General features: G+C 41.2%; 1 protein-coding gene across 2 annotated transcripts in view; it reads left to right on the forward strand.

Moving 5' to 3' along the window:
- The first annotated feature begins 1,339 nt into the window (after positions 1-1,339).
- Positions 1,340-15,319, forward strand: part of CPPED1 (calcineurin like phosphoesterase domain containing 1) — a 50,533-nt gene continuing 36,553 nt past the window's right edge. Inside the window, exons 1-2 of one of the 2 annotated variants that reach the window (XM_049835416.1) lie at positions 1,340-2,011; positions 13,630-13,848. In XM_049835416.1, the coding sequence (XP_049691373.1) occupies positions 1,948-2,011; positions 13,630-13,848 (283 nt within the window). In that variant the 5' untranslated portion in view covers positions 1,340-1,947. Of the gene's footprint in view, positions 2,012-13,629; positions 13,849-15,319 lie in introns of those variants that run through there. The other variant, XM_049835417.1, reaches the window with a different exon arrangement.

The raw sequence follows: 15,319 nt of genomic DNA on the forward strand, positions 1-15,319 counted from the left end.
GGCATCCTCATTACAGTAGACAATACTTAAGCTGATGTAGTATCAGACGAGTCCATGTGAAGAGGAGGCAATGCAGGCATGCTGCATATTCACCATAGTCATCACCTAGAAAGAGCTGAGCATCCTGAGGCTCATCCATGACCCATCCTGCAAAGAGATCAAATACAGTACTGACAACAGAGTTTTGTAGAAGAGAGCCCCCTACACATGCCTAGAAAAAAGAGCTGTGAATTTACAGAGATTTAGATAAATCTAGATCTTAGAATCCACATCTCTGCCAGATCTGATTCAGTCTTTCAGATGTGCATAACTTGACTTAAGAAAAATGGTTGCCTTTAGCAACACATCCAGGTTAAGACAAAGGTAATTGGGTATGCTGATCACAACAAGCTCACATCCTTATGCTACAAAACTACAGTATGCTGTCTTGCCAAAACAGTAATGTCATCTCTACACTTTTTGGCCTGATCCTGATAGTATTTCACTTGCAAAATTCATCCCGAGTTTAGCTGAAGTCATGCAGCAGCTATATATTATGGTATATAAGTGCTCAGCCCTACTAAGCAGATGAGAAGAAAATGGAAAAGAAACAAAGAAGGTCAAAAATCTCTTTGGATAATTCAGCCAATTGCTCTTATATTAGCACGAGCAGTTCCAGCATTAGACCATGATCAGGCTGTACCTGAGAGTCAAAAATGCACTTTAGTATTTACTTGCTTAATGTACCGCATGCTGCCTCATAAAGAGGGGAATTGACAAAAACTACTTAATAAAAAAGACTTCCTCTAGCTCTTTCCATCTAATGATCATCAAGCAGTTTACAAGCAGGAATGAAACTGTTCTCATTTGGGGATAATAATACCCCCATTTTACAGATGGAAAAATAATCCAGACATAGGAATGCGTATTAGTTGATAACAGGAACCTTATCTAGTGCTTCGCTACAGATTCCACAAGATGAATAAAGAGGGACTCAGAACTCTGCATGTCACACAGTGCAGAATAATGGGGTCCCAGCTGTTCGACAGGGAAATCGCAACCACGTTATCCTTCCTGTATTGCTAGGTCAAAAAGGGACTCCGGTCCAGAAAAGATTAAGAAAACATTGCCTTGCAAGGGTTATTTCAGTTATTAATGTATTTCTGTTATTACCTGTGTAGTCTGGTGCTGAGAAAAATGGAAGCCACATGGGCCGTGGTAGCTGCCCACAGCCACGGGCAAGGCCATGGGCACCACAGGGCCAGGCCAGAGGCAGCCAGGCTGGGGTCAGTGAGAGCAGGCAGCGGGGGCAGACCCTGCGCCTTTGCCTTTTCCGTGTAACTTTGTTTCTTCTCTTTTTCAAAGAGCAGTTGTTGGTGATGTCTAACTTTGTGACTGCAATTAGCGCTAAGAGGAAATCCGACCCGGAGAACATCCCTTCAAGGTACAGAGGAAGGCTGCCAACGCTTTTAGACGACACCGGTTTACTTCACTTCGCAGGTTAGGAAAAAGTTGAAAACGAAGGCAATCTATTACCTTTTACTATTATTCATTTAAAAGCCTGCGCACTTGGGGGGCAGGCTCCACTCCTGGAGGCTGCGCTCTCACCCGCGAACACCGCAAGCCCGCCCGCGGCCGCCATGTCGCCGCGCCACCCCTCGCCCCAACCGGCCCCCGCCGCCTCCCGAACATGGCGGCGCCGGGGAGCCACCCCGCAGCACACCTGCCCTCGGGGCCGTGCCCCCGCCTCTCTCTCCGGGGAGCCTCTCCGTACGTAGCTGCCTGACCACCCCCCGCCCCGCTACCAGCCGCGCTCAGGCCCAGCTCCCCTGTGCCGCCAGCGCGGCCTCCGGCGGGGCTTCTCCCGCCCGCGCCCAGGCGCCGCCCCCGGCGGAGGCGGTGCCGCCCTCTCGCCGACCCGGGGCCAGGTGGCGGCTGCCGGCACCGGCCGCACAGCGGGCGGGAGCTATGGCGACGGAGGGGGACGCCTTTCTGAAAGCCCGGGGCAGGACTCTGACCGCCTTCCGCCAAGGTACGCGCCGCGGCGGGAGCGCCGGGCGGAACCTCGGCATAGGGCTGCGGGTTCCGGCCGGCTCGCTTCCCCGCCGCGCAGGCGGGCGGGTAGTGCGGGAGGGGCGTGCGGAGGGGAGGCCCGGGGCTTTCCCCGGCGGCAGCGGGAGGAGCGCTTACTGCCGGGGCTGGGGGGGGGGGAGACGTAGGGCAGGCGGTCGGAGGGCCTGGGACAGGGCCGCGGGGCCGTCTACCGGCGCCAGGAGGCCCGTGATAGGGAGCCCCCCGCTCGGGGGAGCAGCCCGAGTACCGCCTGCTGCTGCCGGGCGGCGGGGGCTCGGCTGAACGCGGAGCTGCGGCAGCCCGCTGCCCTCCTGCTGTGCCGGGGCGCGTCCGAAGCCTCCGAAGTTTGTGACCACGTTAGCTGGAGAGCAGAGGCGCCTTGAAGCGTTTGCCCCGGGGTCCTGTCCGCAGCGTGGGTGGCTCCGGCTCCCGTGGAGAAGATGCTGGTGGTGTCTGTCCAACACCAGATTCGTGTCCAACACCAGATTCGTGTCCAACACCAGATTCGTGTCCAAATGCTCGCCAGTGCTGCTAAACCTGATCTCCGTAGCTTGTGACACTGTTGGTGCTGGCACTATGCTATCATGTGTTAGTACCTATAGGGGTGACCTAACAGGTTACAGGTAGCTCCTTGTTTATGTTGCTTAAGTGAAAGGCAGGTGTACCATAACGGATGCAACTGGATAAGATCCCAGTTTCTTCAAGGTGCCTCTCTCAGGGTAGAGGTCAGCAGCTAGTTCCTCCCCTGGCGCTTCCACGCTGTGCAGAAACAGCACCATTAACCCCTTTGGCTGGTAGTGTTGTCCTAAAAGAGGATTTGTTACTCGGTGTGCAATAGACCAATCTCGCAGGCTGAGGAGAGATATTGCTTTATTCTGCGCAGGGTGCTTGGTGGACTTTCCACAAATCGAGCACACCAGATTCATGAGGTGCGTCTCTTTTATACAGTAACAATTGCATCTAATTTATTAAACTACTCCTACCTAGTACATGTTCAAACTATCTAATGCATATGCATAGGATTACATAACCATGATACATACATCAGATGCCTTCTCTGCATGCACAGGGGTCTCCGGTGGTCTTTGGTGGTCATTTGAGAAGGTATCCCCTCCTCACTTTGATGGCTAAGTCACTCTGTATCAGGTCAATGATTCATTTCCTGCCAAGAGGGATGCACAACCAATCAGGAAGAACAGAAATGGTCAGAATTGGTGCTCCAGGTGAGGCACCATTAAACAGGAAGACTAGAAAAGATCAGAATGATCTTGGTTAACTAACTTAATTTAAAACAGGACTTTCTAATCTACCACAGGATTTTCTATATCTGACATCAGTAGTGCCTGAGTATAAATCTGCTCCATAGGAGACATGCTTCTAGACTTGCCTCCTCCCAGGTGAATAAGGTGATGAGGCCACTGCCAAGCCAAAGATGGCAGCCACCTGCAGACTGCTGGTTCTTGTCTTGTGGCCGGACCAACAGAGGATTATGTTGAACATCTATCTGTATCTCACCTGTTTGTAAAATTCTCCCAAGGATGGAGATTCTGCAGCATGCCTAGGTTTTTCAGGTGCATAACTAGCTCTGTGTTAAGAAATCTTTTCCCATTGCTACGCGTGGAAGGTATTTTATTTCCTTGTATTTGTTTATAAATTACAAATTGTATTGGTTTGGTGAGGTGGGCAAGCCTATTCAATCCCAACAATTTTGTGGTATTTTCTTGGGTTTCATTGGAAATATTTGGCTTTGCTTGTTGCCAAATAAAGAAGAATCACCAACTCTGAGCATGTGAAGTATATGTATACAGTCATTCTGGCAACCTATTAATTGCAGATGGTGTGGTTGGTTTGGAACAGAATGCCTAGCATTTGTTGAGGGGACAGATGGCAGACAAGCCATCTAGTTATATCAACTGTGTAGTGAAATTGTAACAAAAGGAGTGTTCAACGGCAGTGTAAAAATTTCTGAACAAAAGCTTCATGTAAGTACTCCTTGAAAATTGCCTTAAACATGGAAGAAAAAAACATGATTTGGGTTATCAGCCTTCCAGGTCTTTTTCTTTCTCCTGAAGTGTCCTTGTTTGTTACCGACTGGTTGTTTTTAATCTTGTTCAGGACTTTTTAGGCTATGATAGTACAGCTACCATCTTTGGGTGCAGTGTTTCTTTGTCAATAGTTTACTTAGCTCTTTCTTAAGAGGCTAAAGTTGAACACAACCTTTTAATAACTAAATGATTGGAAAAAAACAGAACCAAGGACTGATAAAACTGAGGAAAAGTTTCTTGAGTTTAAGATGAAAATCAGGTATCTGTGTTTTGTTGTTTTCCTCAGTCCTTAGGTTTCACTCCTTCTGTTAAACAGGTAGCTACACAAAATATTTACTACCACTGCTATGCCTTGGCACACTCTTTCCTTTTAAAATTTGAGAGTCACCACTGAGAGCTTAATTTCCTTTTTTTTTTTCCTTACTACTCTTTCTGCAAAATCACTCTTCCATACCCTATTTCCTAATAGTAATTTGTTCAGTCTGCTTTCACATTATGTGGAGGTTATACCTGTAACCTGCTCTAATCTACTCTTGATATGTGACATGTGTGAATCAGAAGCTCAAGGTTAGGGATCTAAATTATCCATGTAATCAATGGAGCATAGTAGAAAACGGTGCATAAATACCCTACTTTATTGGCAAGATACCTCTGTTTGCTTTGGCTTTACTTTTTTAATAAATTGTCTGTCTTTTCTACCCATGTGAAATTATGCTTCAGATGTCTACTACTTTTATTAGTATTTTAGTGAAGAAACAGGACCATATATTTGGGTAAATTCTGTCTTCACCACTTCTAAAAAGTCATGGGGTCTTTTTGGTTTGCGTTGGGTTTTTGTCCCAAGTATGCCAGTAGCATGCTGTGCAAAGAATTTCTCAGAAAGTACATAGAGCACTTTTTTCAAGTAACTAAACAAGTGATAGTACCATCAGCTTAACTGTTTGAGAAATGTCTCTGTTTTGAACCTGTGTTTTGCTAGTTTTAGCTGATAGTTCCAAAACCTTTATCTGGAAGAGGCGGATAACCAGCATTGCATACACATGTTCTCATTTCCACATGTGTTTTTATGTTCCTCTGTCATGCCTCCCTCACCAATCTTTTGCAAACTCTTTAAGTTTAATCAGTTGTTTCTCTTTTTATTTGCTCTCTTCTCTATTCCTTCCCTATCTCTGCTTTTTTGCCATTACTGAATGTTGAGCTGACTTTTCTTTGTAGCACTTGATAGAACTATAATTGATTATACGAAGTTAGTGGTGGTTTTCCCGTGTGCGCTATCCTGCACTTTTCTACATTGCAGTTCATCTGCTTTCTTGAATTGTCGCTGCGTAATGAAGTGTCTCCCCAGTTCTTCACAACCAGGCCTTATTCTCATGCTGCCAAATGGCTTAGTTTTAGCAAATTTCATTTCCTCCTTATTCAGTTGCTGTTACAGATTGTTTTGAATCTGTTGAACGGGATCTGTCCCAGTACAGATTCAGGTGGGATCTGTGTGTCTTGTTCTTTTTCTTTTTCTTAACAGTTTTTTATGCATGCAAAGACTTTCATATTTCAAGACAGCTTGGCTTCCTTAAGAGTCTTTGATGAGTAACTGTCAGACACCTCTTGGAGATGGTATCAAGTGGATTTTCCTTGTCCATGTAAAAGCTGTCCATTACTCTTTCTGAAGAATCAGTTAAGTGCAGTAGTTACTGCCTTTGTTACAGTTTCCATTAACCTGCCTGTACAGATGCCAGTTTTGCAGTCGGTAGTTACCAGACTGCTTGGAAACCCCTTTTAAATGCAGGTGTGATAGTGGCCATCTTCCTGCTCCTCTGGTACAAAGGCAGTTTTAAGCAAGAGGTAACTCCACGGGGGTTAGCTGGTTTTTACTTTTGAGTTCTGTGGATGCCACCTAATCTGAGTGGTTTGTTATTGTTCGTGTCTATTTGTTGAATCATCTACTGGTATTTTGATTTGAGACAGATCTGATGCATTGTCTCTAAGGGAGAATTCTGGCATTAGATCTTCACAAGTTCCTTCACAATAAACGTGGACACAAAATTTTACGTATTTTTTTTTTCTGCTCTGCCTTTATCTTTGGGTGCATCTTGCACGTCTGGAACATCTGTTAGCCTTAGTGAGGCAAGCTACCTGCTCCTAATTCCTCTAAAAAGGGCTGTATTAGTTTTCAGATTTATGCTATTCCCAGTTTTTCACTTTTTGTATCTTGACTTATTGGACTCTTGTATCTAACTTTCCAGTGTATAAAATCTTCACTGTTTTCTTTATTTGGATGCTTTAGCTTTTTGAAGGATGCTGTCGTGCTCTTACTAGCGTCCTTATGGCTGCTGTTTGTTGTTTAGTCAGTCTGGATTCTTTCTGGTTTCTGAAGTTCTTCGTAAATGCTGTGCATATGGTGTGACACTCTGGGATAGTGTCTTTGAATAGTTTCCACGCTGCCTTCAAGGATTTTTGCACTTTTTTAAAGCATCATAGTTACATATAATTTGCCTTCCTTTGAAATTAAGTACAACCACAGTTGATTTCTTATTTTTTCTTGCTTTCATGAGTGTTGAATCTTGGCACAGTATGATTACTGTTCTAGAGCTCTTCAACAGTAATATTTTTGAGCACTGATCAGAACTGCTTCCCAGCTAGCATATTCCATTCCCAATACTGTCTCCAACTCTCATATGAATTAGGCAAATTTTTACGTGGGTTTTGAGTAACTTTCTGTGACTTCACCTTGTCATTATGCAAGCCACCCCCCTTCACACCTACAGTCTTGGGCTGTAAAGTTTCTGTAATGAGTTTACATGTTAAATTTGGGGGTGGGCATAAAGGCATGACTAGAGTTTAGCATTCTGTAGCCCTCAGTACAAATAAACTGTATCTGAGGGGGAATTTCCTACCTTGATAGTTATCTAAGAAGTTTAAAAGTATATATTTTAAAAACAGTAGCACTGCCTAATTTATTTGAGAAACTGTATTCTGTCAGTGTTTCTACTGACATTAGCTCTGTAGTTTAGGCACACTGTATATAATTTCTACAATAATTACTCTTTTGAAGGGTTTTATTTGCTCTCTGAAAAATGGATTTTGATACCTGTTTTGAAGGGGTTTTTTCCCCTGATGCATAAAATTTCGCCTTCCATAATAGGTTGCCTCGGTCATTCATCAGAACCTTCAATAGTCGTATCTTTGGTAGTCTCTAAGGTACACATGGAAAATATAGCTGAAAGGAATGCATATTTCATTAGATTGAAATCTTTTGTATTTGGACATACAGACAATAACAATGGTGTTTTTGAAGCCATAATTATTGATAATGTTTCAATATTAAACAAGGAATTACTAAGGATTTAGTGCAAGTCCTTTATTGTTTTTCAAGCTATTCCAGGACTGAGAGGAATTAAAACAATTTCCTTTAAAGGTGAACTGCAGAACAATTGCAAGGAAAAAGTTTTTGCCTTTGGTGTTGTTTGTGATATATAAATACTGCCTTCAGTTAAAAAGATTTCATTTTCCTTCCTTCCTTCTTGAGAAAACCAAGGTTGTGCTTCTTGTCCAATTTTACCTAGAAAGAGAGTTGCAGGCGCGCTTTGTAGGCAGAGACAGCTCAGGCAGGGAACCATGTACCTGTATTTGCTATTTTGTGATCTTTCATAGAAGTGAAATTGATTCCCCTGGCAAACCCAATGTGAGAATGGGGGCATTTTTCATATTTATTACTGCCCATGATATACTGCCCATGATAAAATTAGAAGCACTAGGTGTGTGTCCATGTCTGTTCTCCTCTGATACAATAGTGTATAGAGAGAGATAATGGACAGGAGTAAATTTTCATAACTAATTTGTTTTCATGAAATTCTGTAGAGTGTAGAGGAAGAAGAAAACCAATATACAGTTGAAACCAAACAATGTAATTTAAAAAAAGTCCCACTAGGGAAATAGTGGAAATCCCACCAGTACTACATGGCTGTCTGAGGCCAGCTTGCAGTGGTTTTTATGAGCAATCTCTATATATTCGCGATCCTCAGTGAGGGGGGAAGAAAAGGGAGGAGAAATTAGGAAAACCTAAAGGGGAAGAAATAAAGACAGGGCAAGATATTAGCTATTATCCTCTATAAATGGTAAGGTTTGGCTTAAATGCCACCTAGGTCCTTGAAGTGTCTTTTTGTGCGTGATCACAATACATGGCTGAGGTTTTCTCTTGTGAATTGCTGCTGACTACTTTGGCCCTTCACAGAATTAATCCTTGGATAAAATTAGAAGCTGGCACCATTTTTCAGCCTATGCTACTAAAAATACACTGCATTGATCCTCTCTCCGTACTTTGGCATGCATGGGAGCAGAAAAAGAGTGGGAAGCTATTGAAACTGAGGCGTAACAACATGTTCTGAAGTTGGACTTCCTCCGTGGTGATCAGCTGTGCAGCTCTTAAGGAGGCCTGGGAATAAAACAGATTTGGAATAGGAGTTTTGTGTGGCTTACTGTGTCAAAGCAGCTCCACAGATATTTTTTGTCCTTCAGAAATGGAAACTGTATGTTGTTGTGGTTTAACCCCAGCCAGCAACTAAGCACCACGCAGCTGCTCACTCACTTCCTGCCCCACCCCCAGCAGTGGGACAGGGGAGAGAATCAGGGAAATATAACTCGTGGGTTGAGATAAAGACAGTTTAATAAGACAGAAAGGAAGAAAATAATAATGGTAGTAATAATAATAAAATGGCAATAATAATAATAGAATTAGAATATGCAAAACAAGTGATGCACAATGCAGTTGCTCACCACTGACTGACCGATGCCCAGTTCCCGAGCAGTGATCTGCCCCACCCGGCCAGCTCCCCCCAGTTTATATACTGGGCATGACATCACATGGTATGGAATATCCCTTTGGCCAGTTTGGGTCAGCTGTCCTGGCTGTGTCCCCTCCCAACTTCTTGTGCCCCTCCAGCCTTGCTGGCTGGACATGAGAAGCTGAAAAATCCTTGACTTAGTATAAACACTACTTAACACACTGATGTTTTCAGTTGTTGCTATCATCATTACTCTTATATTGAATACAAGACATAACACTATAGCAGCTACTAGAAAGAAAATTAACTCTATCCCAGCTGAAACCAGGACATACGTACATCAGTTATCTGAGAAATCTGAAATCTGTCTGATATTTGCATTTTTTTTATTGCTGTGGTAAATTCAGGAAGTTGCAAAAAGCCTCTATGCTCATAGGGGTGAAGAGCCAATTTGCAGGGGTTCTCAGCTCTGCTCAATTTTGTGATGCAAGGGAGAAGGCAGAGAAAAATTTTATTAATCAAATCCTAATCTTCTGTTGCTTTACCTAGCGTGCACTTTGTCTAATACAACTGCATAGCTCATCTAAAGGCTTGAAAATTGAAACTCCTAGCGAGAAGAATACCTTTGATGTCATTCCCATAAAAGTCATTGCTTGTTCCATTTGAAGGGAAGATAGCAACTGTACATGCTATTTAATTGAAACCTTATGGAGTAACATCTAGGACCTGGATCATGGCTAGATGATCACTGCAAAAACAGCTGTTCCCCTTCCCACCACTTGTGCCCAGTGCTGTTACTAACCCTCTGCCAGACTTTGGCATTCCCCTAGCATAGCAACAGAATGATTTGTCTGAGCGCTCTTCTTGTGATTCAGTGCAAAGTCCAAAAAAATTGTTAAAACAATTTTTTGTGGTGCCTGACTTACTGCTTAAGCAGACATGGTTTGTTTGCGTGGCCTACAGTACCTGTTCTGCTTGAGGGTGCTAACAAGCATCTGGTGAGGGAGAGAAGTAGGGTACAGAAGTTTTGTTAGTAATTATCTGAACACAGTCCATTGATAAGTCATTTAATTGTTGGACAAAAGTCTTTCTGGATCCATCTGTGGTAGTGGAAGAGGCTTTTACATTCTGTTTCTCATTGCTACCCTCTTACCATATTGGTCTGTTGAAAGAACACTTTGTACAGGCATGTTTCCTGGAGTTTTAAGCAAAGTCAGCCAAATTGCACTAGTTGCAACACTTTAAACTTTAGCTGGACCGGTATTATGCCTTGCACAGATAAGGAAAAGCTTGCATTAACTCTCTGCAGACAGACCAGTGAGGGCAATTAAGCGTTATTTCCTGGATGAGCTGAACCCAGAACAGGCTTTAGAGTCGGTGCAGGTGCAAGTTTGCACCAGTGGTGGTATACCAATGCAACTCTCTTCATGATATTCTGCTTGTATTTATAGTACTTTATGGTAACTGAAACACATTCCTGATAAACAAAGCTCAAGTTTTAAGTTGAAACTGAGTGTCTGTATGTTATTCTGTTCCCATATATTCTTATGTTTTTGGGGGAACAAAATCAGTAAGTACTAAACTAAATCAGTAAGTACCACTTGATAAGTAATAAGGCAATGGAATTTGGTTTAAGTACTAGGTTTATTTGGTTTTAAATAGCTTTTCTAGTTGGAGTGATCAAATAAGAAGACAAAGGAGGAAATATTTATTCAACCTTGCTGTTATTTTTTTGGTAACTATTTGATAAGTTATCAAATACCACAAAAATAGCTGTTGACTAGTTTATTTGACTAAGACCAGATAATTAAACTAACATTTTAAGTAAATGTTATTTATGTAGCCCTGATTCCTGGATCTTTTCTGTTGTCCCTGCTTTGCTTTCTTCATTTTATCTTTTTCTTTCCTATGGAAGAATATAGCATATACCTCTGCATCATTTTCAGTTCCTTTCACTTTTCACCTCCTATCTCTTTCCTTTTCTCCCTACTCTTCTTCACCTCCACCCCTGCATCTTCTGTTTCTCCTTTCTTCTGCCACTTCTTGATTCTGTGTACTAAACTTCTCTTTTCAAATTCATCTTATCAGTGTCTCTCTCTCTGCCTCACATGACCATCATTCACCCACTCAAACCAGAGCATCTGTGCACAGTCTTGGAAACGTTCAGGTACTTAAAACCTAGAGAGCTACTATCTTGGCAGGAACATATGGCAGGGAAAAAAAATATCCATGAAGCATATATTAGAATAGCCCCTGGTCTGGCTTTGCAACCTGTTTTGCATCAGCTCCGCACACTCCCTGACAGTGCATTGTCTGCTTGCCAGAATTCCCTCTGTTCAAGCATTATAGATGAAGCTCCCTGTTACCTGGGACCTGGTCCAGTCCTGCTGCCTGTGCCATCCAGGCTGCCTGACAGCTACCTGGGCTGCTGCAGGTGCTCCAGCTGCCTTTGGCCACCAGACACCATCCCTGGGCCTCTGGAAAGGGAAACGCAGTATGTCCATCATTGAAACACGGTCTTTTAAAAAAAAGACTAGCTGTCTTTTCTAAGTAGCTCCTGTAAAAATAAATAGATAAATGTCTCTATATTTTACTAAGGCTATGGTAAAAATTTACTATGGTAAAAATTACTGGCTTCAGATTAATCACTACAAAATAAGTAGATTTTGCTCAGCATTATCAGTACTGTGTACTAAGTTGCTGGAAAAGGGACAGGTGTTAAAAATCCTACCATGTTGTTCAAAGATTTGAGCTTTTTTCCCATTTAATGAGTTTTGAGGATTGTGCCACTCCTCCAAAACAAGTTCCTGTTTCAGACTTTCCCTTTTCAGTTTTATTTTGTGTAAGTCATGAAGGATTTCTGATGCAAGCTTCCTTAACTCATTCTTTTACTATAGCTTTCCACTTATAAAAACTCTGAGTTGATTTCTTGGCACAAACAATGCCTTTGACGCAACACGCAAGCTGGTTTTTAAGGCAGTCATATTTTGCCATGCAAGACAAAATAAAAACCTAAATTACTTTGTGTAATTCAGCTGGTTCCATATGGGCTCTATTGCAAACTCATGGATAGATGGATCATTTCAATTGTCTAAATAAGTTGGAAACTTATTGGAACTAATTGGAAAAGTTTAACTTCATTTCAGAATTAAAAGCTAAATGGCTAAATGTTTCTATATAAAATATGTGATTATTATTTAGAACAAGGCAATGCTGGTATGAATTAACAGACAATGTTAACAGATTATAAATAATTTTGTTTAGAAATTAGGTGTTACTTTAAATAAAATGTAGAAGCTTGCACTTGGCAAAATGATCTGATGCCACAGCAAAGATTATAAACAGTGGGGGTTGCCCACATTCATTCTCTCTCACCCCAGCCTATAACATATCTGTGGTGCAATGGATGAAATTAATGAGCTCTGTTTTCTAACCTTCCTTGAAAGAAACATACCCCCCTTCTTGCAAAGGAAGAAGCTCCAGTTCTAGATCACTTAAAAGAAAACCAAAAGTAAATCCATGCAGTGGACATGCTACTTGTTTATGCACTGTTATTGGAAGATTAGTTTTGCCTCATACTGTATTTTGGATCAGACTATATAACATGGGAGTATATTTAAGGATTATATTTTAATCTGAAATAATTTGCTGTATTTTTTTTTTTTTAGGTTCAACTATAGATTGATGTAGTCTGAGTTTTTAACAGTTTAAATGCTGTTTAAAAAAAACAACCAATAACACTAAATGTATTAAGCCAAATACAGCTGTCAAAACTGAAATACTCAGCTTGCAAATGAATGCATTTGGACAGCTGGAGAAACCACAGTGTACTTGTGTTTGTACTTTAATTCCAACTTGAGACTTAAGTCTAGGAAACAGGACACCATTTTTGTTTTTAATTTATAGCCAACTGTTACTTTATTTGCCTGGTGTTGAGATATTTTTTTCTTAATGTGCTTGTAGTCTTATGTATCATGCTTCTTATGTGGTACTTGTATACTTGCTTCTCTGATACTATAATAATACAATTGTAGCAGTACAAATTCTGTTGTACTATCTGTCTGCACTGACTCTACCAATGGAAATTTATTTCTGAGGTCTCACCTTTTTATCATAGGTCTTGGGAGCTCTTGTGGCAGTTCTAAATTAGGATTTTCATTGTTGCTGCTAATTCTTATGTTGCTGCATTTTGTGTTTGCTAACCTTGGTCCTGTTGAGTGGCTTCAGTTCTAACTCCAATGAATGTGCTACATACAACTTCTCTCTAAAAGCATAAGAAAAAAAGGCATTTAACTCCTTAATAATTTAAGGACAAGTCTACTGGAACCATAAAATGTGTAATGTGTTGTGTTAATTAAAGAAGCAATAATTGGAGTCTTAAAAGAATCAACTGAAATCTAACATTATACACTTGTGCTATATTGTAGTCTTGTAATTTCCAGCACTATTTGCTGAATCCTTCACATACTTTTCCTCTAATCAGTCTGTAATTACCATGTGGTATAGTTAGATTAATATACTTTCATTTATTGGAGCTACCCATTAGAGGAAAATTTTGTGCTTCTGCCTTTATATTTGTCTTATGTGAATGATTACAGAATTCTGTACTTTCATTGAGGCAACCTCGACTTACTTAGGTGAAGAGCAATAAGTTTAATGATGCATGGAAAACTTCATTCTCTTTATAAAAGTTTCTCTAGTGCTTAACTTCCCCTGCCCCTCCCCCACCGCCCCCTCTTTTTTTTTCTTCTTAGATGATGAGTACCAATGGAGGGGCCCCTTCTACTTCATCCAAGGAGCAGATCCTCAGTTTGGACTGATGAAAGCTTGGGCAGTTGGAGACACGAAAAATGGAGATGATGAATGGGGAGAAGAAATCAAATTAGCAGAGCAAGCAGTGCAGGCCATTAACAAACTAAACCCTAAACCCAAGTTCTTTGTGTTGTGTGGAGACCTTATCCATGGAATGCCAGGTAAGGAATTAAAAGTGTAGAATGGGGATCGTAACTCCATTTTCTTTGTATTTCAGATTGGCAACAAGGCTAATTTAATTTCCTTGACTTCACAATATTCTTTCATAGGATTTGGTATGCTACTGTTTTGGTATTTGGGGGAAAAAATGTGCTTTGTAGATGGTTCTTGAGACATGCTGATTTCTTCATCTGATTTCCTGTATCATTCATTTTAGGGGTGTACTTTTGTTAATTAGTTGCTTTCTTTTCAGTGGGCCTGAGGAAATTTTCTTTGAAATAAAAGCCCTAAGAACACACATTAAAATTCTTTCTTCTAAACAAATTGCTTTGAGAAGACAAATAGGGACCCTAGCCATTGGGGAGAAACAATGCCAAGAAAAGAAAAAAAAACCAGCTATGGCTTATTGAGTACCTAAAGTGGGTGAAGCTCAGAGAATTCTTTGGCTTTCTAATGCTTAATAAATTCAACTGCTTCAATATTTAAATTATTAAAATGCTAAAAGTCAGCAAATTCAAGTTTTAGTGTTTGGTCCTGTTGCTGTGGGACTCAGAGATCAGTATGTTTCTGTGTACAGCCAGAGGAAGAACAACAGACCATCTAGAGGTGGATTACAAAGTTTGACAGTTATAACTTTAAAACAGACTGGTAATATTTCTATTTTAAGAAGATAAATACTCTTATCGGAAGTGAAAGAAAAACTGATGTTACCAGTTGACAAGTGGTCTGAAAAGCAGATCTAAGCACAGTGTCTTCTATTTCCTAGCCTTGATTAGAAGCAGAGCTCTAGACAGCCTTAGCTATGTAGCTGACAGCAGACCAATCTACCAAGTGAGCCTGCAAATAGAGTCCTGTGTGCTTCGTCCTACACTCTGCTTTGCACTCCACTTGCACCTGAGGTGGTGCATCCCAGCTCATCTTTGCACAGCAAGGTTTTGAGCATGTTAGAGACCTTTCACTAAGTCCCTTGGTGTCCTGCAAAATGGATTTTAGAACCTGAGCTGTCAAATTGACTGACATTATTTATAGGCTACAGACTTCGAACAGAACACGATTTTAGTGATAGAATGGAAAAGTGTAAAAACCAACACATTTAAGCTTGATGGAATCTACTGTGTAACACCTCAGTAGCTTGATCATAATATAAAGTCTGCCATTATGCAGTTGTTTTATTGGTTTATGCTCTTCCATTAATTTTGGAAGTACAGGTTTAACCCAGAATCATAAAATAATCTCTTCCTAAGAATCATCTGGCCTTCCTATAGCAGAGTTTTAATAAGTATTTCAGTTAGGACTTCTAATTTGTGTAAGCGTTCCAAATACGTTATCTTCAGTATCCCTTGTAAGATGAATAAAATTCAGGACAAATAATAGGTGTTCTACATCCTATTAAAACGGATCTTTCACTCACAAATTTAAATAATCCAGGAAGCTAAGTTAATTTCATTTTACCTAGATATTTCTCAAAGGCTC

Source organism: Accipiter gentilis, chromosome 33, assembly GCF_929443795.1.
Source record: "Accipiter gentilis chromosome 33, bAccGen1.1, whole genome shotgun sequence".
Lineage (NCBI taxonomy): Eukaryota > Metazoa > Chordata > Aves > Accipitriformes > Accipitridae > Astur > Astur gentilis.